The 25,161-nt window shown below is 36.4% G+C and overlaps 1 protein-coding gene across 10 annotated transcripts in view; it reads left to right on the forward strand.

Moving 5' to 3' along the window:
- LOC126484604 (FK506-binding protein 5-like) overlaps positions 1 to 25,161 on the forward strand; it is a 216,535-nt gene that overhangs the window by 133,499 nt on the left and 57,875 nt on the right. For all 10 annotated transcript variants that reach the window (XM_050108171.1, XM_050108176.1, XM_050108179.1 and 7 more), the window contains 2 exons: positions 10,920 to 11,048; positions 23,601 to 23,698. In XM_050108171.1, coding sequence (XP_049964128.1) covers positions 10,920 to 11,048; positions 23,601 to 23,698 — 227 coding nt within the window. The remainder of the gene's footprint in view (positions 1 to 10,919; positions 11,049 to 23,600; positions 23,699 to 25,161) is intronic.

Below are 25,161 nucleotides of genomic sequence, written 5' to 3' on the forward strand. Positions count from 1 at the left end.
TTGTTATTGATAGTTCTTCTTCTGGAAGGTAAATTCTGTTTGTCTTTTCCATGCTGTAGTGGCTTTTTCTTCCCTTAAACGCACCTGTGTGGTTTATAAAGGCTGCTTCCTTTTCGTTGAATTGTTTCCAAGGCTGTTTATCATGCATGCATATTTTGTCTTTGGGAGATTCTAGTATCCTTCAGAAAGCCTTTTGGCAACAAGAATTTCGTTCTTGGTATCATTTCATTTGATTAGTAGTATATAATGGAAAGATTTCTGTTTCCGTTGTATTGTAAGAATCAAATGAAATGATAACTTGAATGAAATTTTGGTTTATGTAGGAAGATAGATCATTCCAGTTACCTAAGAAATTAAAGCTCTTCTCATTCATGGGGTTTGATTTATATGAAAAACTTCAGCAATGGGCATTTACAGTCACTGCCTAACTCATCACACATTCTCCTGAGGTCTCTACAAACATTACCAATTCTTCTCTCTTTAGCTGATTGATTAACTGGTGGCTTCTCACATTCATCTTGTGATGTTCCACACATTTTAAAGATCCTAAGAAGACCACACTATAATTACACTTCACACTAAACAACATTACTCTAAGGCAAAACACGGAGTAAGAAACTCAACTGGTGATGTTAGCATTCACAAGCCAACTGCTCGAACACTTGTAATGCAAACACTGAAACCTTGGACTTGCCTCATTCTTTCTGTGTGAAGACAGACTTAGAACATTCTTTCCATTACCACTGTAGTGAAGCCTTATGTATCTCAGTGACTTATCACAATATTTAAAAATCATTTTAACTGCCTTGTAGTACCAATGGCTGGCCATCAGAACATGCCATAAACTCATTTCTGAATTAAATGGATTTACCTCATTTTTTCCACGGTGCCCTCAATTAATAAAACAACATTTAGAAAATGAAAACAGAAAATGATTCCTAAATGGTGATTACACTAGCTGTTGGAAAAGTGCCTATAAAAGAAAACTAAAGATGGGGAGATATTTAGATTAGAGAATCTACTATAGGGAATTTAGGAAAATGAAAAGTTATATTAAAAAAGGATGACAGTATAATAAGTGAGATTGAGTGTAGGTGATGGACACAAAAATTACGGAAATCTATTCATGCACCATGCGCTAGTTACAGATTTGAAGCAAAATTGCTGTACCAAACAATGAACAATATTTAGATTTTTTGCTAGCCCGGTTGCAAAATAATTTCAGATGTATGTCTTATTCTTCATTCACACAAGGCATTTTTGAAAAATACCAAGCACAAAACAAGTTTTTTTCCCAACTTTATAAAAACAATTACTTTTAGAAAATTTGGATAAAATAAATACATAGAACTAGTTTCAGAATGGTGGTATCATAATAGATAACTTGCACTGTTCTGTAACATTATCATGACCATTCATTGGTTGTTGTTGTTGTGGTCTTCAGTCCTGAGACTGGTTTGATGCAGCTCTCCATGCTACTCTATCCTGTGCAAGCTTCTTCATCTCCCAGTACCTACTGCAACCTACATCCTTCTGAATCTGCTTACTGTATTCATCTCTTGGTCTCCCTCTACGATTTTTACCCTCCGCGCTGCCCTCCAATGCTAAATGTGTGATCCCTTGATGCCTCAAAACATGTCCTACCAACCGATCCCTTCTTCTAGTCAAGTTGTGCCACAAACTTCTCTTCTCCCCAATCCTATTCAATACCTGCTCATTAGTTACGTGATCTACCCACCTTATCTTCAGCATTCTTCTGTAGCACCACATTTCGAAAGCTTCTATTCTCTTCTTGTCCAAACTGGTTATCGTCCATGTTTCACTTCCATACATGGCTACACTCCATACAAATACTTTCATAAACGATTTCCTGACACTTACATCTATACTCGATGTTAACAAATTTCTCTTCTTCAGAAACGATTTCCTTGCCATTGCCAGTCTACATTTTATATCCTCTCTACTTCGACCATCATCAGTTATTTTACTCCCTAAATAGCAAAACTCCTTTACTATTTTAAGTGTCTCATTTCCTAATCTAATCCCCTCAGCATCACCCGATTTAATTTGACTACATTCCATTATCCTCGTTTTGCTTTTGTTGATGTTCATCTTATATCTTCCTTTCAAGACACTGTCCATTCCGTTCAACTGCTCTGCCAAGTCCTTTGCTGTCTCTGACAGAATTACAATGTCATCGGCGAACCTCAAAGTTTTTATTTCTTCTCCATGAATTTTAATACCTACTCCGAATTTTTCTTTTGTTTCCTTTACTGCTTGCTCAATATACAGATTGAATAACATCGGGGAGAGGCTATAACCCTGTCTCACTCCTTTCCCAACCACTGCTTCCCTTTCATGCCCCTCGACTCTTATAACTGCCATCTGGTTTCTGTACAAATTGTAAATAGCCTTTCGCTCCCTGTATTTTACCCCTGCCACCTTCAGAATTTGAAAGAGAGTATTCCAGTTAACGTTGTCAAAAGCTTTCTCTAAGTCTACAAATGTTAGAAACATAGGTTTGCCTTTTCTTAATCTTTCTTCTAAGATAAGTCGTAAGGTTAGTATTGCCTCACGTGTTCCAACATTTCTACGGAATCCAAACTGATCTTCCCCGAGGTCCGCTTCTACCAGTTTTTCCATTCGTCTGTAAAGAATTTGCGTTAGTATTTTGCAGCTGTGACTTATTAAACTGATAGTTCGGTAATTTTCACATCTGTCAACACCTGCTTTCTTTGGGATTGGAATTATTATATTCTTCTTGAAGTCTGTGGGTATTTCGCCTGTCTCATACATCTTGCTCACCAGATGGTAGAGTTTTGTCATGACTGGCTCCCCCAAGGCCATCAGTAGTTTTAATGGAATGTTGTCTACTCCCGGGGCCTTGTTTCGACTCAGGTCTTTCAGTGCTCTGTCAAACTCTTCACGCAGTATCTTATCTCCCATTTCATCTTCATCTACATCCTCTTCCATTTCCATAATATTGTCCTCAAGTACATCGCCCTTGTATAAACCCTCTATATACTCCTTCCACCTTTCTGCCTTCCCTTCTTTGCTCAGAACGGGGTTGCCATCTGGTTCATGGGGGGAGGCATTCATTGGTACCTTGAGTAAATGTTTTTGCAGCAAACAGAGGCTAGGCTACTTGGAAATGAGTCAGGTGCTGATAAGTTCTCATGAGTATATGTAGCCAGAAATCTGGGGAATTTATGATCGGGGAAGTAGTATGAGATAGTTTCTTTACCCTCCACATGCAGACAATCATGTCATTCACCGATCTGGATGGATTACAGTGCTACTAGAAATTCTATAAAGTGGTCCAGGTCTCATCTCTTTAACAGGAAAGAAAGATTTCAATAGGAAAAAGTTCTATGTTAAGATATAAGTCCTCATTCAACTGCAAACTTGTTGCATAAAGTATCCCATCTTGTGGCTCTCACATTTTGTTCTGTGTATTTATGACCTTTCGTCACCTATATTACAAGACGCTACTACTACTACTACTACTACAACTACTATTAGTACTAGTACGCTAAGTTTGGGCTTTTTGCAGATGACACAAATGCCACAAAAATTGGAAACTTAGTATAATTTTAAAAAGAGCTTTTAATAAAGCGTTACCCTAAAATACCTAAAATAAAGGCAACCACCCACCTATAGCTGACTGATGTGTGGCACATAGAAACACACAACAGAAAATTATTTATACTTGCTTTTAAACTTTTAAGCTTTCTCTAATCAAAGTAAGCACATTCACAAGCACAACCACACAGATACTCGCACACACATGCTTGTGGCCATGACAGGACTGACTGTTGATTATCGATAATAGTTGCCTGGGCAAATCGAGGCAGTCAGGTGAAAGGAAAGGACACTTGAAACAAGGTGTTGGTGTTGGTGTAGTATGATGTAAGCCTTTTCCACAGATGGCTCAGCAACTTCACAGTAAGACTTATGGAGTTCATGGGGTAGAGCATATGAGAGATAGGGAGAGTGAGGAGTGAAGAAGGGAAAAATGGAGGGAGGAAAGAACAGGAAGGTGGAGATGAGGAGGAGACAGGAATGGAAGAAACAAAGGGAGGGGGTGGAAAAGGGGGCAGAAGAGGAGAGGGCAAGGATGGAGTGAAAGAGAGAGGCTGGAGAGGGGTGGGGCAGAGAGCAGGGAGAGTGGTTTGGGGGGGGGGGGGAGGGGAGAGAGAGAGAGAGAGAGGAAATACCCACTGGGAAAGGGGGGGAGGGTCAGTGAGGAAGAGTGGTGGGAGAAGGAAGTACATGACTGGATGGGAAAGGAGGAGTTTGAAATGATTTAATGAGATATTTTGTTGATAAATCATTGTCATTAGAAGTTAAAAACACTTACTATTTGCAGTACCGAATCTGCTGCAGAATTCCACCCAATTTATGCATAAAATATGAGGAGATGTAGATAGAAAAGACTGGCACTGTGAGACCCTTCATATGATGGCTTGATATATTCAAGGAGCATGCCACATAACGGCAGACAGAAATGACTAAACAAATATTTATTTGGAATGCAAATGTTGCCATTCAAGGACAATATGAAATAATAAAATGAAATACTTTGCTTACTTATATACCAGAATGTAGTATAGAATAATATTTTGGAATAACTCAACAGGCCAGGCTCAAGTTTTCTGAAATGAAAAATTTGCAATGCAAACTATTTGTGGTCGGAATTGTGCATGTGCTGTCTATTTCTGATGAAGGCCTGGTTGGCCGAAAGCTCACTTTGACAGTCTTTTTGTTGTGCGTATCAGTGACTGAACGTCTCCACTATATAGTGAGTAGCAACCATCCTTTTCATAATATTGTTACATTCCATCCTGGATTTTCCATTGTTAAATGAAATTTATTGTAGATAATAGCTGCATTGATTGAACTGCTCAGTTCTCAGAATCAGCACTGGATATAAGAACAAGAGATATAATGTCTTTAAATCACTTGCTTTGGTCCAGGAAACTATCCACTGTTCAGGAATATAGCATTCATCTTCTTCTTAGCAGAATCAGTTGACATATATGTTAATAATAATATCACATAATGGCAATTCATTGTAATACTTGATTTCCACAGTAATATGATCTTCGTGATTAAGCCCTAGGAACATCTTAAAAATGTTGTTTTCCTAGGGCTACAGTAGCTTAGAAATTATCTAGTGCGCTTAAATGTTCAAACATTTAAATAACTGTCACATGATGGTTGAAGAAGGTAAACGTACATTTATAGTATTTGTAGATTTACAAAAGCTTTTGACATTGTTGACTGAACTACAATCTTTGGCATTTTGTAGATAGCAGGTATAAAATACAGGGAGTGGAAGATTATTTACAGTTTGTACAGAAACCGGGATGCAGATACAAGTGGTGAAGGACATGAAAGAGAATCCATAATTAGAAAGGGAGTGGGCCAGGGCTTTAGCCTCTCCCAGATGTTATTCAATCTGTACTTTGAGCAAATTGTGGTTGGAAACTAGGAGAAATTTGAAAAGGAAGTTAAATTTCAGGAAGAAGAAATAAAAACTTTAAGGTATGCTGTAGAAGTTGTAATTCTATGACAGAGAGCAAAGGACTTGGAAGAACAGTTGAACGGAATGGATAATGTTTCAAAAACGGAGTAGAAGATGAACATTAACTAAAGTAAAACAAGGGCAATGAAATGTGGTTGAACTGAATCAGGTGATCCCAAGGGAATTACATTAGAAACTGAGACACTAAATGTAGTAGATGGGCTTTCCCACTTTGGCAGCAAACTAACTGATGATGGCTGAAGTAGAATGCAGACTGGCAGTGGCAAGAAAATAATTTTTGAAAAAGAGGAAATTGTTAACATTTCCTGTCAATTTAAGTGTTAGGAACTCTCTTCTGAAGGTATTTATCTGGAAATAACATCATATAGAAGTGAAACATTGACAATAAGCAGTTCAGGTAAGAAAAGAGTAGAAGCTTTTGAAATGTGATGCTATAGACGAATGCTTAAGATTAGATGAGTGGATCAAATAACAACTGAAAAAATACTGATTTGAATTGGGGAAAAAAGAAATTTATGACCCAACTTGGGTAGACAAATGGATCAGTTGACAGGATACTTTCTGAGGCATCGAGGAATTTTCAGTTTGGTATTGGAGGGAGACCGAGTCTTGAGCACAGTAAGCAGATTCAAATGGATGTAGATTGCGGTAGTTATAGTGGATGGAGAGGCTTGCACAGGATAGTCTTGCATGGGGAACTGCATCAAACCCGTATTTGGACTGAGACCACAACAACAACAACAAAGTGACATGTTTTGTATTAATAATATGAAAATATCTTGTGACATATTCCACATACTTCAGGCAAAGTTGGGATGCTTGTCTCATGTAGTGTTATTAATAGCACACAGTGACACATATGCAGCAATAGTGGCCATTTACAGCATTTTATCTAAAGTACTCAGTAACTGGTTTATCTTATTTTCACTCAGATAAACATTGTTGAACCAAGTGTTAATCTCCTCGTGTAGTACTTATCTTCTTAGATTTCTGAAGAGACACTATCCCTTATTTTTGTCTGTATTATATCTACAATCATTTTCACAAGTATGTGGTTGGGACAAAGATTTTTGGACTGATAGGATCCATTACATTGTACTGGACGACAAATGTTTCACATGAGTGCCCCGAGGAAACATAATCAGAGCGGCCAATTTTCTCATTATAAATAAATGATTTACCAAAGACCATCAGCAACAGATAGACATTGTACACTGAATGATGCTATACTTCCAGTCTTCTAAATGCAGTCGACTTAACCATTTGGCATGTGGCCTGACTCAAACTTGCCAACATATGTAAAGGAGACATTGGCGAAATACAACAGAAACAACAAAAAGAAATAAGAAAAAATTTAAGTCTCAAATACAGACTAAGAGCAAAAAAGTGTACTAACATTTGTTTGGTTATGATAAAATGCAGACTAATATTCTATTGGTATTTCAAAAGAAAGAAAATCGCCAAATTAGTGAGACAGTTTGTAGAATTGTGTGAAACTTTTAGAAAGGTTAAAATTGGGATGGTGAAATGGATTGGAGTAGTAAAAGACCTGAAAAATCAGGGATAACACAAAATAAAATAGAAGATAAAAAAAATTACACAGAAAGTTCTGTACTAGACTATTAACCAGACAGAAAAACTTAAGGAGACTGGAACCACTGAATGTGGAGATTGAGTGAGTTCATTATGAAAAATCAAAGTAATATGAGCACAAAGAAAGCCTAAGAGGAAAACTGGAAATGTCCTTTGGTGCCTGTTGGACCATGCAGAGTGCAACAAACCTTATTAGTACAGGAGAACCTCCAGTTTTTGTGGCGGGAAAACATAGAAGTAAATATCAGTGATAGTAGAAGTTAGAATCAAGCCTGGAAGTGTGCTCCTCTAGCCTAATGGTAGACATAACTACTTGTGTAAAGCAGGAAATCTAGGTTTAAGTCCTGGTCTGCCCCAAAGTTTCATGAATCACAGCATATTCATTATATTGTAGGGTCAGCATTTCTGAATGATTTTCACTGATGTCATGATGTTACATCATGACATCTTTATTGGTTTCATGCCTGCTGATCCATTCATTCATTTTAGCATTAATAATTCAATTTATTACTATTTTAGTTGTTTTTCTTCTTTTTCATTAGAATATTATTTATTTTTGTGTATCTGACATATCCCACATCCTTGAGGATTGTACTATGGATAAAACAAAGTATTTAATATAAAAACTTTCCCCTGATGATAACACTATCCCTTACCACCTTTTATTCTTCCAGCAGTGTTTGTGGAATGTTTGTTTCTGCTATTTCACACAAAACATGCTGACATCCACATATCCTCGGATACTGATACTACCACTCATCAGAGAAGGCTGTAAGCTGCAGCCTAATGTCAGTGTTAAGTTCAGAGTCCCATGCAGAGCAGTGTTTGCTTACTGATTATCTGACCATCCCTGGTTCATTCAGATGGTGAGTTATTGTAGTACAGCATGTTGGTCAGTCTTTTTGCAGTATCATAGTCAAGATCCACCTTAGATGTCAGTAACACATGGAGCTCCACAGTTTCCACAGTGGTTATACACAATGCTACTGTTTATTTGCCCTCAGTACACACTTTTTCACACAATGCAGTTCTTATAAAAATTTGATTCAATAGGGTATGTATTTTCATGAAAACATAACAAATGCTGCAAATATTTACTCCTTGTACTGGAATACTAGTTCTGATCAGATGGTACAAGTAAGTACTAGTACTAAATGACATTAAGATGATATCATGGGAAAATTAAAATTACTAATGATTAGGAAAAAATTAATAGAAAACAAACAAAATACTGGCTGCAATATTCTGTACAACAATTATAAAATTAATTTATTTGTATATAAATATTTATTATTTGTAATGGCCGTTCTGGCAGGAAAACAAAGCAAGACACTAATAAAAAGTTAAATGGATTGTTGGATCAGAAAAGTATTTCACATTACGTTCAACAAAAAAAGAAAATTCCATCAAAAGGATAGAACTATCATAGGTACAGGACATATTGTAAGAAATATTATCCTGTACTGAGGAAAGTAATACAGAATTTAAACCTACATATAACATCAAAAAATTAACAATTCTGGCAGTGAAATTAAACAGACATGATGTATAGCTGAAAGGGAAACTTGGAATTCAATTATGGAACATGAAGAATGAGTTGTTATGCTTTTTTATGTCATGTTATCAAAAGCATGTGCTCACATATATATTTTTCCCCATTCCCATCATTTCCTCTGCTGATAAGATGCAGTGTGATTGCAACGTGGATACTGCAGAAGTATAAAACATAATCTTCATCCTTTGACTTGTCTTCATAATTGTTTATATACTGATCAAAACAGTTAAGAGGGACAACATTTTAAACATCTGTATTATTTTTTTGGGAGTGTTTGGAGTGAAACAGACTTCTGCACTGGGAAATGAAACCTTTATTTAACATAAATGTATGTATCCTGTTCTCGTTTCATCACACGTGTTGGTGCTATAACCAGAAATTCAACACAATGTCATAAACCAAAGTGGAAACTCCTTCACGTAAGTCACATAAGGTACAAAAAGAAACATTTCAGTAACTGATAAAGGCTCTCACATCTTTGAAGCGTGCTCCTAACAAATCTGCAAACATTTTCTTGTGGATTTTTTTTCCCACTCCTCAGTAAAGACCTCTGGAAGTTCTTTCAGTCTGAAGTGCTACAAGACAGATCCAAAGTTGTCTGCTCAGCATATCCCATAAATACTCAATAGGATTGAGGTCAGGACTCAGAGCAGGCCAGTCTAATGTTTGAATTATGAGGTCCTGTAAAGTTTCCATGATGGCTGCTGCCAAATGCACTCTCACATTGTACTCTTACGGGATAAATTGGGGATCCATTACAATTGCAGTGGACATAACATGACCCAGTACAATCTCGCTGATGTAGCTTTGAGCATTAAGTTGGCTTCTGAGTATCTGAAGGTCTGATCAGCCATCAGTTGTGATGGCATCATCACACCATGCCTAAGCTGCAGCCAAATCAGTCCATTTCCTGAATTGCTGCTTTAGTATAACATCCACCATGAGGACAATATATCCATGTAGTCTATTGAACCATGTTAGACAAAAGTGGGACTTGTCTGTAAACAATAAATTGTTCCAGTGACACAGCTGCCTGTGCCTATATTCCTCAGCAAATTAAAGTGAATATCTCTGCAGTGAACTGAGGAATGTTAAACCGGTCTATCAGAGTCTGTTGCATATTGTTTGGTCACTGACACTGCAGTTGCTGCTCTTACATCATTTTGTCATTTTGTAGGTCCCTGGTACTCACAGTGCACCAATGGACAGAACAATTAACTACATATCAGTTGTCTGAGGCTGATATTTTCTCTTTTTTTTTCCTAACCCTGGCTTTCTTGTGTATGTACCAGTTTTACAAAATCACTTCTGAACCCTTCCAACAACAGATGAAGCCATGTTACACTCTGTAGACTCTGCAGTAATGTCACTGTTCGAACATGTTCTGCCTCAGTCAGATGCCTCGGCAGACAGAGACAATGGTCACATGTGTGTGTGTGATTTGCTTTTGTGTGAATATGTATGTGTGTCCAATTCAGAAGAAGGTATTTTGCTTCCGATCAAATTCTTGCCCCTCTAATTATTTTCTGCAGTGAATCAGTGCTTCATTTTTTCTTTTAATATTTGTAATGAAATACTGCATTAACACAAAAGAAATTAGATTGCTCTCATTATTAAGAAACCATTTGTTGGGGCATCTTGGTGGACAACTGTTTTTCAGATTTGAACTATGTACTTACATTGTGACAAGTTTCAAAATCAGTTAGTGCAGTGACAATGGATAAACTGTTTATGAAAGACATGTTCTTGTGCACTTCTGAAAAATAATGTGTAAGAGATTGAGACAAAGTAAGTGAGACCAGTGCTGCAAATTTGTATATTTACCAAATGTGTTTAACAGTTCTGGTTGCCTTCAAAGTACAAGCCATCAGAGTCTTTCCTTCTTTTGTTCAAAACATTTCTGCATGTTGTTTCCTGTGAGGCTGAGCAGGAACTTTCCAGTTTTAACAAGAATGTGTCTGAGTTGATTGATTTCAATGAAAGCTGCTGTGCATAGGAATGTACTTTAAGCAAGCGCTATTGTGGCATGACAGGTAGTTCCTTAGCAATGTGATGATTCTATTTTAATTTGTGTTGAGGTAGTAGATGAATAAATTATGTGTTTAAGTCCTTTTTAGAAAAGAAATGCATTCTCTCTTTTCAATGTAATATAGGGTGTATCTTTAAATGCAAGAGCTTCAGATGTTGAGAACTCTGTTGCATTTATGGTGCTTAACTTTTCAGATCAAGTGGTAAGCGCAGATACTGAACAGCTGGGAGATCGGATTGCCACAGAAATCTCCATGCAGCAACTTGTTAATGATGCACATCCTGGGGGAGATGAAACACCTACCACCACAAATTATACTACTGGTATGTTTTGAAAAAAATTTCAGTATATTACACTGCCTATAAAACTTGACATAAAAGTAGTATATCATGATCAAAATATTAATAATTCACAACAGGACCCAGTGAACTTCAGCAAATATGTAGGTATAACAATTTGCAGGCTTGTGGAATAAAATGGACTCATAGGCTCAGTCATAGCTACAGCAAGTAGCGGGAGTAAGTTCATTGGTAGGATACTGGGAAAATGCAATCAGTTTATGAAAGAGGTGGCTAATAAAACACTTGTGCAATATTTCCTAGAATACCAGAAAGAGCTAACAGTGGACACTGAATGTATGTGAAGAAGGGCAGCACAATTTTTCACGAGTTTGTTTGACACAGTCAATGCCTTCACTGCATGATAGCAATGTCAAATTTACCAATGACAGTGCTACTAAAATGAAGTCACTAGACATGGTTTTCTGAAATTCCTCCACCAAAGAAGATGCAGTAAATTTCTCAGGATTGAAATCAGAACATCTGCCAATGTGGGTAATTTAGAAGTAGATACCCTCGGTGTAGTGATGCAACTTAAATCACTTAATAAAGGCAAGTCAAACAGCTGCTTGCTCGGCAGTAGATCAGTACTTAGAAAGACTGGGAAGTTGCACAGGTCACAACAATACAGGAAGTTGCACAGGTCACACCAGTACACAAGAGATAAAATAGGAGCGATCTGCTGGGTTATAGTTCCATATCATTGACATTGATTTTCAGTGGGATTATGGAACCTATACTGTATTTGATCATTATGAAATGCGTTGAACAAAACGGTGTATAAAGGCTTTTGACACCGTTCCTCTTAGTGGTTTGTACTTATATTGCATGCCTATGGAATATTGTCTCATTTGTGTAAATGAGTTAGGAGAACAGCCCTCTTACAGTGTTTGCAGAAGATTCTGTCATTACTGTCTGGTAAAGGTATCAGAAGATCAAAATCGATGGAGACCCTTAAAAGCAAAGGGATATATATAACAAATGTCAGTTTTGAGTAAATGATCAAAATTGAGACACTCTGGAAAATTCCATGAACAACTTAGAGAAAAAATAATTATTTCCATATTATTGAAACACTATTGCCTACCTTTCCCAAAACAATCAGTGCTGAATTTTGTCACTTAGTAATTTTTTATTACCAGCTAGAAATCATGGATCACACTGACATTAATAGGAATGCTTTAATAGCATGCAGTAACTTAATACTGTTGAACATGATTATGAGTCTACTCAGAGTCTGTTTTGAACATGCTCTCGTATTTATTTTCTGAATAACAATCAACTTCTTCATGATTTTGATTAAGTGGCTTCAGTGCTCTTACAGCTTCATGGTGTGAATGGTTCAAATGGTTCTGAGCACTATGGGACTCAACAATTCATGGTGTGAATGTTTGTGGTAAAATTCATGATGTGCTGATGACACAAAGGGAGGTAGAGTCTGTAGGTATCTGTACTTCAGATATTTTAACTGAGGTTTTCGTTATTTACTTCTAGAGCAGGGAAGACACTGATATTTCTGCCGCAACAAAGTGATTTCTTGTTATCAACAAAGTGCACTCTTGTTATTGCCATTTTGAAAATCTTCTCACCCTTTATTGAGAGATTCTTTGTAAAATAAGATGAAGGATGACTCCTTTTGAAAGTGCAACCTCTGCATTTTTCCCAAGCCTTTCACTGAGTCCCTGAGATAATCATTGAGTCCACTTAATGTAATGAACTTGTCGTCTGTTGTCTAGACTATCTTCAATTTTCTACTGGCCTTGGAAATGAAAGCAATGCCCACTCATCAAGTACAAAACTCCAAAGATATTTCCTGGCAACATTTTCAGTAATTTCAAAATCTTGGTCGTATTACATATGACCAGAAATAATGGATTTTGATCTACAGTTTCAGCTTGTGTATTCTGGGTTATGTAATACCAGAACTTTACAATGTATTAACTTGTATTTTGACCCCTAGCATTGTCCTTAAAAGCTGTGATATGTTTAACTGATATGGGCAATCTACTTATAGCGTAAAAAACAGGAAGCAATTTCTTGGCACCCATGAGCAGCTTAACTTCAATGCCAAAGGCACATTGTTGCAACAGCAGAGGCTAAATTGTGTATACAAAAATTGTAGGTCCATAGCTGTCTTGCATAACATACTGTGCTGCTAGAAAGCACAGGTGTAGGTACTATCTTCTGTAGGTCAAAACATATTTCTATTTGCAAACTCTCATATTTTGAACAATTCTTTTGCCCTGTATTTTACTTCTCTAGCTGCCAATGCCTTACGCAAATGTAATTCCTTTTCAAGAGTCAGTGTCTGAACATTTTTGGGTACCCATGAACTATCAAATTCTGCAGCCTATCACAAGTCACAGAAGTATGAATTAAAGGAGTGTGGAAGGGCAGAGTGAAGGCCATATTGAACAAAAATCTGGAGTAACTCTCTTTAACAGGTGGTAAATAATTTTCTGCTTGACATTCTTTATCTAGTTCAGATGTTTTTGTTCTATTTAGCCTAGGTTCCAAATGCTTAATGTTAGGAAATTTCTTTTTACTATAATGATGGCTATATTTTAGAAATGAGTTTATGCGATCCTCAACAGTATGAACTTGTTCATCAGGAGTCTTATTTCCTTTTTTTTGTGTGGGGGGGGGGGGGAGGGGGGGGGGACTTCTGTGGGAGATCTCTCAGGCAAAATATTGGTAACATATCAGCAAAAAAACTTCTTACATACTCGTTATCATTTTAGATTGTAAGTACAGCTTACTTTTTGCATGCATGGCATCTGTCTCTCTCTCTCTCTCTCTCTCTCTCTCTCTCTCTCTCTCTCTTTGCGTCATTGGCTATTGAAAAGTTAATGAATGATGTCTGGGGATCCCAGATTCCAATATTCATCAAATATTTGTTGTCTTACATTTAAATCTGCAATTGTGAACATACAGCCACTCTTGTGTTCACGAATTTTCCCTTGCAAGTCTGTATATTGTTTCCCATCATTTTGAAGCCTAGAACTTTTATTTATTTTTCAGTTTTTTGGTCTTCATAATCTCTTTGTTCCCTTTTGGTGTGGTGATTCAGTTCCAGTAGATCCATCAGGTTCAAAAGTTTAATCATCATCAGTGTCTGCAAAAGAAATAAACAGTATTATGCATCCTCTATTCTTAAAAATTTTCTGGCCCTATACCTTTAATATATACAGTATACTGTATTCCAGGCGCTATCACTTAGTTGTAAAATAGCTAGTGATAGATATTAATAAATGTACCTTACTTATTCAAGCCGAAGCTGCCAGAGTTGGTGGTCATATGTGCATGAGGTATGCTTGCTTTTGTGAATGAATGGTGTGTTTGTTTCTCCTTCTTTTTCTGACAAAGGCTGTGGCTGAGAGCTGATATGTAAGTGTCTTATAATTCTGCCTGTCTGCACCTAAATGTGTCATCTTTATGTGGTAAGTAGCACACTGTCATTTCCTACATTGTTGATATCCCAACATCGAGTTTCCGTTACTCAGTAATAAATTAGTTGTCAATTTATACATAGTAAAATATTTCAGAAAAACATGACAAAACACTTGCGATCACTTAAATTGAGATTCTGTTCTTTTTCTTCTATTTCAGAAGTTTTCCACAGATTCGCACCTATTTTTTACAGTTTAAAAACATTTATAACTCTAATGAATTGTGTAATAAATAATAGAATAACAATGAATCACAAATAACCAATATAATAATTTTAAATTAAATAGCTTCTGCTAAAAACTCAGCCATGAAAACAGAGAGCTGTTTGGTATCATTTGGTAGCCAAGATATACAAGTCCACTTATATACCCTTTGACTTCCAAAGGAAATAAGAGATTATCTTAGCAATTTTCTTTTCAGTCACCAGATGTCAGAACCAGACTGATTATTACTTGTATCTATTAGCCACACAGATTTGTGTCTGCTTTAACTACTGAACTCTACACTTAATTCAAAAATTAAAAATTTGTCACTTATACTCCTTGGCTTCTAAGGGTCTCGGTTGAAAAATGATTTAGATGAGATTTCTACATGGTGTGAAAATTGATCCTAAATAATGAAAAGTATGAGTTCCTCCATGAGTGAGGAGTAGGGGGAGGGAGAGGGGGAGGGGGGGTTATTTCCATCAAATTTCAGATACAAATTTAAAGGTTGGCAATTAAAATAAATACTTAAGGATTACAGTTATGTTTTATTGGCAATGGGCAAATGGGCAGATGCAACATACAACATATCCATAGAGATACTGCCTACACTAGTCATGTCCATCCTCTTCTGGAGTACTGCTGCATAGTTTGGGATGCTTACCAGATAGTATTGAGAGGAGAACATTGATATAACTTGAAGAAGAGCAGCTTGTTTTGTATTATTATGAAATAGGAGAGTGCATCACAGGTATGATGAGTGAATTGGGGATGATAATCATTAAAACAAAGGCCTTTTCATTGCAGCAAGATTTTTTCATAAAATTTCAATCACCTGCTTTCTCCTCCAAATGTGAAAATATTTTGTTGACTCCCAGTTACATCATATCAAAACGAGATAAATCAGAGCTCACGAGGAGAGATTTAAATCTTCATTTTCCCCACATGCTGTTTGTTTGTGAAATGGTCAAGAAATAGTCTGAAAGCGATTCTATGAACTCTCTGCCAAGCACTTAAGTGTGAAGTGCGTAGTAGTTGTTTGGATGGCAACCCATGAGAGAGCAAAAATAGATGCTAATTATCTCTTGAATGCCGTTATTAAGTGAGAAATTTTGGGCATACTGCAATGCCCTATGTATTGGTCCCATAAGGGCTACAAAGGCAAGATTAGACTAGTTACAACATAATCAAAAGCATTTAAGTGGTCATTCTTCCTGTGCTTCACCCACAAAAGAATTGAAAGAATAATATGTGGTAAAATATGATGTACCACCTAAAATCCTCTTCACAGTGGATTTCTGTGTGCACTTGTTGATGTGTAGGCTTTGTAACTCTTTGTGGTACACTTTCTTCAACACTTGTGCTACACTGAAGTACTCATATAACATTGCTGTGTTGCCTTCTTTTTAATCAGTGAAGTGGCATAACATTGGTGCCTGAAATCTGGGTGGGCCCAGTACTTTAGGGGTCACATAGAAAAGCAAATAAATATTACGTAATTATTATTAAGATTAAAAGAATATATAAAAAATAAAAGTTCATACAAGAATAAATACAGAAAAAGGTAATAGATAAATAGTCAAACCAAATGCCAGTCTTCACAGGAATAGTCAGATCAATATGATTTGGTAGACTTGCCAATGTGGAGTTGAGTTTACCACAGCTGTAAGAGTGTGTAAACAGTGCTTGTCTGTAACATCTCTCTTAACATTTGGTCTGCAGCATGTCTCTCGATTGTCACAAAACAGTGGTGCATATTAGTTGTCACAAAACAGTGACAACAATGAAAATTTATACTAAAATATTACATTTATGTAGAAAATTTTTCTTTGTGGATGTGCAGTGTACCTGAGATTGAAATATGCACATTTTTTCTTAAAATTTAACTTTTGTCACATCTTTATTTGGCATCAATGTCAATTACCCAATAAGATGATATGGTGTAGTAATGATCAGTCAACAGCCAACTCAGTTTCAAAGGAGCACTCTTCATGGGAAGTTAAGAATAGATATGCTGTTAAATGGTGTAATATTTTCCAGACTTGATAGTTGACTTGGACAGTTCAGCGTTTCAATTGAGAATTAGAAAAACAACAAACAAATTAGTAAAAATAAGTTTTTTTTCTTCTCTTCCTAAAGCAGTGCTAGCTCAGTGGTTATAAAAGTTTGCTGTGTCACAAGTTCATGCACTTTGCATGTGAAAATAGGCAACAGCAATTATGAAACCAAAAAAGTTTATTATAACAAAATTGCCATAAATATAATTAGGCTATTAATACTGCAGATTATGCAAATGGTCATGCAGATTACCAGTTAGATGGAGACACCAAATCATTTCCAGTTGATACTGTGACAAAACCACAATTGATGCAGTTATAGATTTGGAATTAAAGAAACATGAGAATGTATGGAAACAGGTCCTGCAGCCCATTGCAAATGTGACATTAACATTAGGATCCTGTAATATAGCTTCCCAAGTGTGTAGAAACTGAAAATTCAAATAGTGGTAATTTTCTAGCAGCTATCGAACTTCTTCCAAATTAAAATCCACTGTTGTGAGGTCTAATAAGTAAACCAAAATTCACACAAAAATATCTTAGCCCTTCTACTCAGAATGAGTTAATAAAGTTCATACCTTTTACATCTGAAAAAGAAATTATTAATGACATTAAAGCTTTACCATTCTTTTCTACCATTACAATTACAAAAAGAGGACAGTTAACTGAGATATTTAGATATGTACAGTTTCATGTGATGTCACTGGAAAGCCTTGTGACAGGAAGATAAATGAAAGCTTTTTAGATTTTCGTGAAATGATAGATCAAAATACATTATTAATAGAAAAGGAAATACTATGTGCAGTAAACAATAAGGGACTTTTGTTAACTAAATGCCATGGTCAGGGTTATGGCAATTGTGCAAATATACCAGACTTACACAAAGGTGTGAGAAAGAGAATTCAACAAAGAACTGCAAGAAATGTGCATTATTTAAATGTATTACTTAATGATGCTGCATGTGGAATTCAAGAAGTCAGGTCCCTTTGTGACACAGTAGAAATGTTGTATCTTTTATTGAGTCTTCGTATTAAAATATGGGAACTTTTGGTATGTTTTTGTATCTTAAAAAAGCTTTACCCAACACTTTGGTCTTCGAGATGTCAGTCTGTTAAACCACTTCATTATGTTTATGTTAATGTACAGGGTGGGGCAAATAAAAGTGATCCAGGGAATAGAGTTCCAGGGAACAAGAAAACACAGCAGAGGAAAGGAAATACTGTACTAACCTGACCATAGCAGATGTTGAAATTGAGCACTATTCTTCTCTTGGCACATTTGGGACCTAGTCAGCAAGGTGCTGATGGCAGATCGAACATGGACTGCTGGAATTGTTGCAGTCTTGTGCGAAATGTTCTACTACAGTTCTTGAAGACTATGAGGGTTATTATGATACACTTTAGACTTGAGGGTCCCCGTGCAAAGTAATCACACACTGACAGACTAAGTGACCTGTTTGCCCCACCATGTACTTAAGGCTATGTCAAGAATAAGATTGCCGTATAAGAAAAGAGAAGAAAAAGAACAAGCAGCTGTTTTGAAAAACCAATTAGCGAAATTTGAATTCATTTTTCAGATAGTGAATGCACAAGTTTAGAACCTCAGATTATGCAGTCAAAAAATGTAGAGCTTGATAAATCGTGTTGTTCTCTTATTGAGAATGCAGCTGATATTTTATCTTGCTGTTGAAAGAATTTTGAAGTTGCAAGGTCATCAGCTACGTCTTCAGCAAATAATTTGGGCATTTCACCACAATTTGGAGATAAAATAACTAGAAAAGTGAAAAAACGTTGTGACGTATTCTGTCGGGATGAGCAGCTAGTGGATAAAAATATGTATGTCAGAACCACTGTTGTTAATCGCTGTTTGGACATTATTGTAGTCCAGTTAAAAAACAGATTTGAGGATATGCATAACGTTAACCATTTCTTCAAAAAAATTTGTCTAAAATTTCTAAACTCAGCATCTGACAAATTGATTTACAATGCAGCAGTAATTCTCCAAATGGATATGAGGAAGATGTATCCAGTTAATGCCCAGACCAGCTAACAGCTTTTAAAAAGACACTGAAGAAAATTTTAGCCACATCAACCTATGCAGTTGGCTTACCAAAATATTAGTAATACAGATCTGAATCATAGCTGTAGTCGTTCCGTATTCATGCACAGTATTTTATGTGTTTTTAACTGTTCCTGTTACTTCTCTTTGGTTAAACACTCATTTTCGAAGCCCAAACTTATCAAGAACTATCTGCAGAATTCTATGGCCCAAGACAGATGTAATGAACTCAGCCTCCTCAGTACTGAAAGAGCTAGATCCTTTGATGTCAGTAAGATCATCAATAACTTTGCATCACAGAAAGCAGGCCACATGGTCCAGTTTTACTAGAGATCAAAGTAAGTACAGTCACTTTTTTAAGTGTGTGCATTGAACAACAGATGGAAGTATAGGCCTGTGCTTAATGATATTGAGTGTCAATCATTCTAACATATTAAATTTTTTATGACGGTATTAATAATTTTGTTTGATACTTTGAAAACAGAAAACAAAACAAATAATCCCTTGTTGATGTTGCATGGGATTGTAAAACACTTTGCATCAAATTTCTACTTTTGCTTGCTGTAATCACGTTATATTACTTACTGATAGGTTATACATTTTATTTTAGAGAATGTGAATTTTTATTTTTGCAGGCAAGCCAGTATTGAATATGTTACACCTCTGATCCTATGTGTTTGAAAACAAAAAGATCAAAGTGGTGATATCAAGCAGTGGAAGAGCCAGGATGGAATAATGACAATATTATGACAAGGATAGATTGCTACTAACCATGTAGTGGAGGTGTTGACTCGCAGACAGGCACAACAAAAATACTACTGGTTGTAAGCTTTTGGGCAAAAGGCCACCTCCTGCGATAGACGACACACACACACACACACACACACCCACGCACGCACGCACGCACGCACGCACACACACACACACACACACACACACACACACACACACGCACATATTCACACAAATGCAGCTCACACACACATGACCACTGTTTCTGGCTGCTGGGGCAAGACTGGCAGTGTTAGTAGCCTTTTGTTGTGCCTATCTGTGACTTAACATCTCTGCTATATAGTGAGTAGTAATCTATCCTTTTCATAGTATTGTCAGATTGGTAATAGTCAGGTGTCATTACATAAGTTAGCAAACATGTTTTTGAGTCAAAACATTGCATATCCGGTTATTGCATTGAGTCTGTTTTGTGTAACTGTGAAGTTATCTTGCTACAAAACAAACACGAAGAACTAAATATGTGTTAATATCAGTGTGAACAATTTTAGAAAACTTCTGTTCTGTGATACCGTATTCAGAAGTACTGGTGTGAGGAGAAGAAAGTGGGCCTGATACTGTGATTCATGCAGTTAAGACAGTTAAGCAGATTCTTATTTTCTGAAACACATAGTGTTCTACCATTCTGTTCAACAGTGATTGCCGAAACATGTCCAGAACTTACATTAACATAGCATTGATTATTGTGTCCAACCTCATCTAGATAACATTTGCTGACCTCAAGCTCGCAAGCTGTCCAGTGCCACCAATTCTTTGTTACAGTGTTGGAGCTGTGTGTGTTTTAGAGAATGGAAATTTTAGTTTCACTGCCTTGATCATAGTGGCCGCACAGTTCCACACACACACACACACACACACACACACACACACACACACACACACACACACACACACGCACACAAAATTTTCGCTATAGTGCCCCCATTACCACACCACTGACCTACCTTTCCTGTCCACCCCAACATAACAATTCACTGTTACCCTCTACAGTTCTTATAATACCACAGTCAATCTTGCTGCAGCAAGGCCAAGGATAGCTGGTAGCAAGCAATGTTGGGTCCACTGAAATGTCTGATTGTGACATACAGTTATTTCATAACTGTGTTCATATAGTGCATTGGTAGTCAACCTGGTCCTTATCCATTTTCATTAGGTTTTCATTAAATTTTGACATAAAGTATTTGGTTGGTAATTATTTCTGTATGCTTCAACTTTCTGTAACTCTGCTTTATAAATTTTAGAAAGTAAAGCTACTTACCTACTTTATAAATCACTGTTGCTGTGGAACCAGTGGGTGGTTCAAAACATTTATTACTAACAGACACAAAAGTGGATGCTAGGTAAAAAAGTTTGACTACCATTGATATAGTGCATTCACAAGAGCCACAGATAAGATCACATAAAGACAGTAGAATACTTGGAAGTAATTCTAAGCCACAATTCTATCACTCTAAGTAGTGTAAATAATTAGACAATCTAAATGTGTTTCCATGGTCTCTTAATAACAAATTTATTGTTAAACATTGATCCATTTTATTTTTTATGTAACTAGTGGTTATAATTAAAGTGTAGTTCTCACAGAGGTCCAATGTGGGTCGTAATTATCATGTGGCTGCAAAACTTGATGTTACTGCATATCCAGTTTACCCTGGAAAAAAATTAATTCAAATTTTGGCCATCAGGTGCAAATCTGGCATTGCACAGTATCCTGTCAACATCTCTGGTGCTCATATTGAACAAATTGTGTAATCAATGGTTAATAATAAAATCAACATTATGCCTTTCACACTTGTTTGACCTTTTCATTCACGTCCCATGCCTAATCCATTACATATGGAAACATTTCTATATGTCTTCCTTACGTGCTCATTGCCAGATTCTCACCTGGTGGCCAAAACTGAAACTAATTTTTTTTTCAATATAAATCATATTTGCATTAATGCATTAAAATATCTACCAAATTTTGCTGCCACACAATAATTATGGCCCACACTGGACCTCTGTGAGTAGCTGTACTCAAATTATAATCACCTGGTAACACTGATCATGCTTAATATGAACAGGTGAAACATTTTTTACTGAAAATAATAATAAACATTCAATCGTAAAAGATAGATAATGTTTATTAACAACAACATGGGAAGAACAAATTGCTACTCACCATGTGGAGGAGGCATAGAGTCACAGGCAGACATTATGGAAAAGACTATTAAAATGTTAGAGCTTTCAGAGAAAATCATTCTTCTGCAGTAAAAAATACATTGCCAAAGAAGGACTTCATGTGAAAGATTTAATATTTTTGCAGTCTTTTTCTTTGTGCGTGTCTGCAACTCAATGCCTCCTTTATATGATGAGTAGCAATCTGTTCTTTCCATATTGTTATTGTCATTCCATCCTGCCCTTTTCATTGTTAAATAATATTTATTCATATGTGCATGATAAATGTAACTAAAGTAACAGCTGAGGAAAAAAGATGCAAATATTAATTCCATCCTGCACTTTCCATCGTCAAATAACATTTATTCATATATGTGTGATAAATGTAACTAAAGTAACAACTGATGAAAATGGATGAAAATATTAATTATATTTTTACATTTTCTTTGCATCAAAATTAGATAACTGTGTGATTACTTTTAACAACAATGTTTGTATCGTCTAGAATTTCTGGGCACAGTGACACCACTGGGTGAGGTAACTACTGGGTGCAGTGAATGTAAGAAAGAAAAGGAGAACGGAAAGGAAGCAAGATAAGAGTTAAGTGTCCTATCAAGAATGAGGTAATTAAAAAACAAGAACAAGCTCAAATTGGGAAAGGTGGATGAAAATCCACCATGACTTTTTCCAATGAACCAGCCATGGATTTTCCTTAAGCAGTTTGTGGAAACCTTGGAAATCCTTAATATGGATGGCTGGAAGAGGATTTGTTCTTGTGAGCACAGCCCCAGTGTCTCATCATAGCAACACCTTGCTCTAGAGTTTTACTCAATCCTTTGATTGAATTGTACCAAAGATTTTCAATAATTGTATTATTATTATTATTATTATTGTTGTTGTTGTTGTTGTTGTTGTTGTTGCAGTCTTCAGTCCTGAGACTGGTTTGATGCAGCTCTCCATGCTACCCTATCCTGTGCAAGTTTCTTCATCTCCCAGTACCTACTGCAACCTACATCCTTCTGAATCTGCTTAGTGTATTCATCTCTTGGTCTCCCTCTACGATTTTTACCCTCCATGCTGCCCTCCAATGCTAAATTTGTGATCCCTTGATGCCTCAGAACATGTCCTACCAACCGGTCCTTTCTTCTCGTCAAGTTGTGCCACAAACTCCTCTTCTCCCCAATTCTATTCAATACCTCCTCATTATTTATGTGATCTACCCATCTAATCTTCAGCATTTCGAAAGCTTCTATTCTCTTCCTGTCCAAACTATTTATCGTCCATGTTTCACTTCCATACATGGCTACACTCCATACAAATACTTTCAGAAACGACTTCCTGACACTTAAATCTATACTCGATGTTAACAAATTTCTCTTCTTCAGAAACGCTTTCCTTGCCATTGCCAGTCTACATTTTATATCTTCTCTACTTCGACCATCATCAGTTATTTTGCTCCCCAAATAGCAAAACTCCTTTACTACTTTAAGTGTCTCATTTCCTAATCTAATTCCCTTAGCATCACCCGACTTAATTCGACTACATTCCATGACCCTCGTTTTGCTGTTGTTGATGTTCATCTTATATCCTCCTTTCAAGACACTGTCCATTCCGTTCAACTGCTCTTCCAAGTCCTTTGCTGTCTCTGACAGAATTACAATGTCATCGGCGAACCTCAAAGTTTTTATTTCTTCTCCATGGATTTTAATACCTACTCCAAATTTTTCTTTTGTTTCCTTTACTGCTTGCTCAATATACAGATTGAATAACATTATTATTAATTATTATTAATTGTATTGTTATTATTGTGCCTTTTTTTTTAGCAAGTGGAGCTGCTGAGGCTACAAACACATCTGGTACTGAGGAGACTGCAGCAGATATGTCAGCTCTTGAATCCTTCGGAGTTTATGATGAACAACAGGTACACACATTTTTTTCCAAAAAGATTTCTTATACAGTAGGATGCTGGCTACATCTCCCATGCTATAGTTTAATTTCCATATTCCATTATGAAGTTGCCAGTGTAAGAAGACTAATATCCATATATTCTTAATATCTTCTGGATTCTGACTTGTGTTTTAGTTGTGATTTTGTTGAGTTACAGATTGTTAGGAACAAAAACATTGTGTGATGTAACAGCTTGGTCTGAAATTCTGTGCAGAAATATTAATGTTCTGCATTTTGTACCATCTCTTATACTTAAATTCCATGAAAATAGTTTTCACATTTCATATAGTATTTCCTACCATGAGATAACTACTTAAGATAATCTCCCCAGCCTCCCCCTACACCCTCCCACCAGCTTTATACTGACTGAACAATCCCTGTGCTTCATGTGGGTAGCCCTAAGTATCGACAGCAGGATGACTTGTCTGGCATAACGCTAATGTACACAAACCTTCCTCCTGAATATTCAATCTATCTATTAATGAAAACTATCTCAAAATCCCTACAGCAGTTTCTGAGATTAGCTTTCACATGCAAACAGAAAAAAATGGCCTGGGACTTTATTATATAATAGGTACAGATGGTAGACAAGCTCATAAATTGTAAGGCACAATATCAACATATCGAGATTCAAATGAGATTGTTGTGGGTAAGCGGTTACTAGATTCTCCTTAGCTTAAAACAGCATGTAGAACAGATACAAAAGAGTGAGAGAAAGAGTGGTTCTCAGTTATGAAAAAGAATGAAAGTTAACTCTTAGTCACTGTTTTCAAGACTTGCCCTTTATCATGATACCATCATCTGCTTAAGAAAGTTCGATGAATCATGTGAGAAAAACAGGGAATCAGCAATGGAACACCATAAACAGATGGTATTTGAACCTGAGAAATTACAGCTTGCAGAAACAGTTGTGACTACAAGGGACATGATGTGGGGGTGGAGGGAAGAAGATGTAGAAGATGTTGAAATGAATGGGAGTTGTAAAAACAAAGCTATATATTGTATGGGAAATACAAAAAATTGCTAACTCCTGATAAAACAAACTGGATTAAAAGGAGGGAAAACTACAGCACTGGTAAGTAGTATAAGATAGGTGACAGCAGATTGGCACCTTGCTCACCTTGCTCAGGAGAAAAAAAGAGCCACTGTCAGTGCATTACAGATAACTCTGATCCATCAAGATTTATATCTTATTTTAGCTACCACCTTGAATTAATAGGGAATATGAATTCTGCTCTCTGAAAATCACTTAGTTTCCAACATTGAGAAGTATAAAAAAATATCAATTTTTATATTATTGTTTTCTGTATACAATAAATTTAAACATGAGAACAAATAATATTGCATATGCTGTGTAGTCACTTCCAGAATGGGGGGGGGGGGGGGGGGGGGGGAGAGAGAGAGAGAGAGAGCATGGCATCCAGAACCTCTGTTATT

This window comes from Schistocerca serialis, chromosome 6 (assembly GCF_023864345.2).
Source record: "Schistocerca serialis cubense isolate TAMUIC-IGC-003099 chromosome 6, iqSchSeri2.2, whole genome shotgun sequence".
NCBI classification, from domain to species: Eukaryota; Metazoa; Arthropoda; class Insecta; order Orthoptera; family Acrididae; genus Schistocerca; species Schistocerca serialis.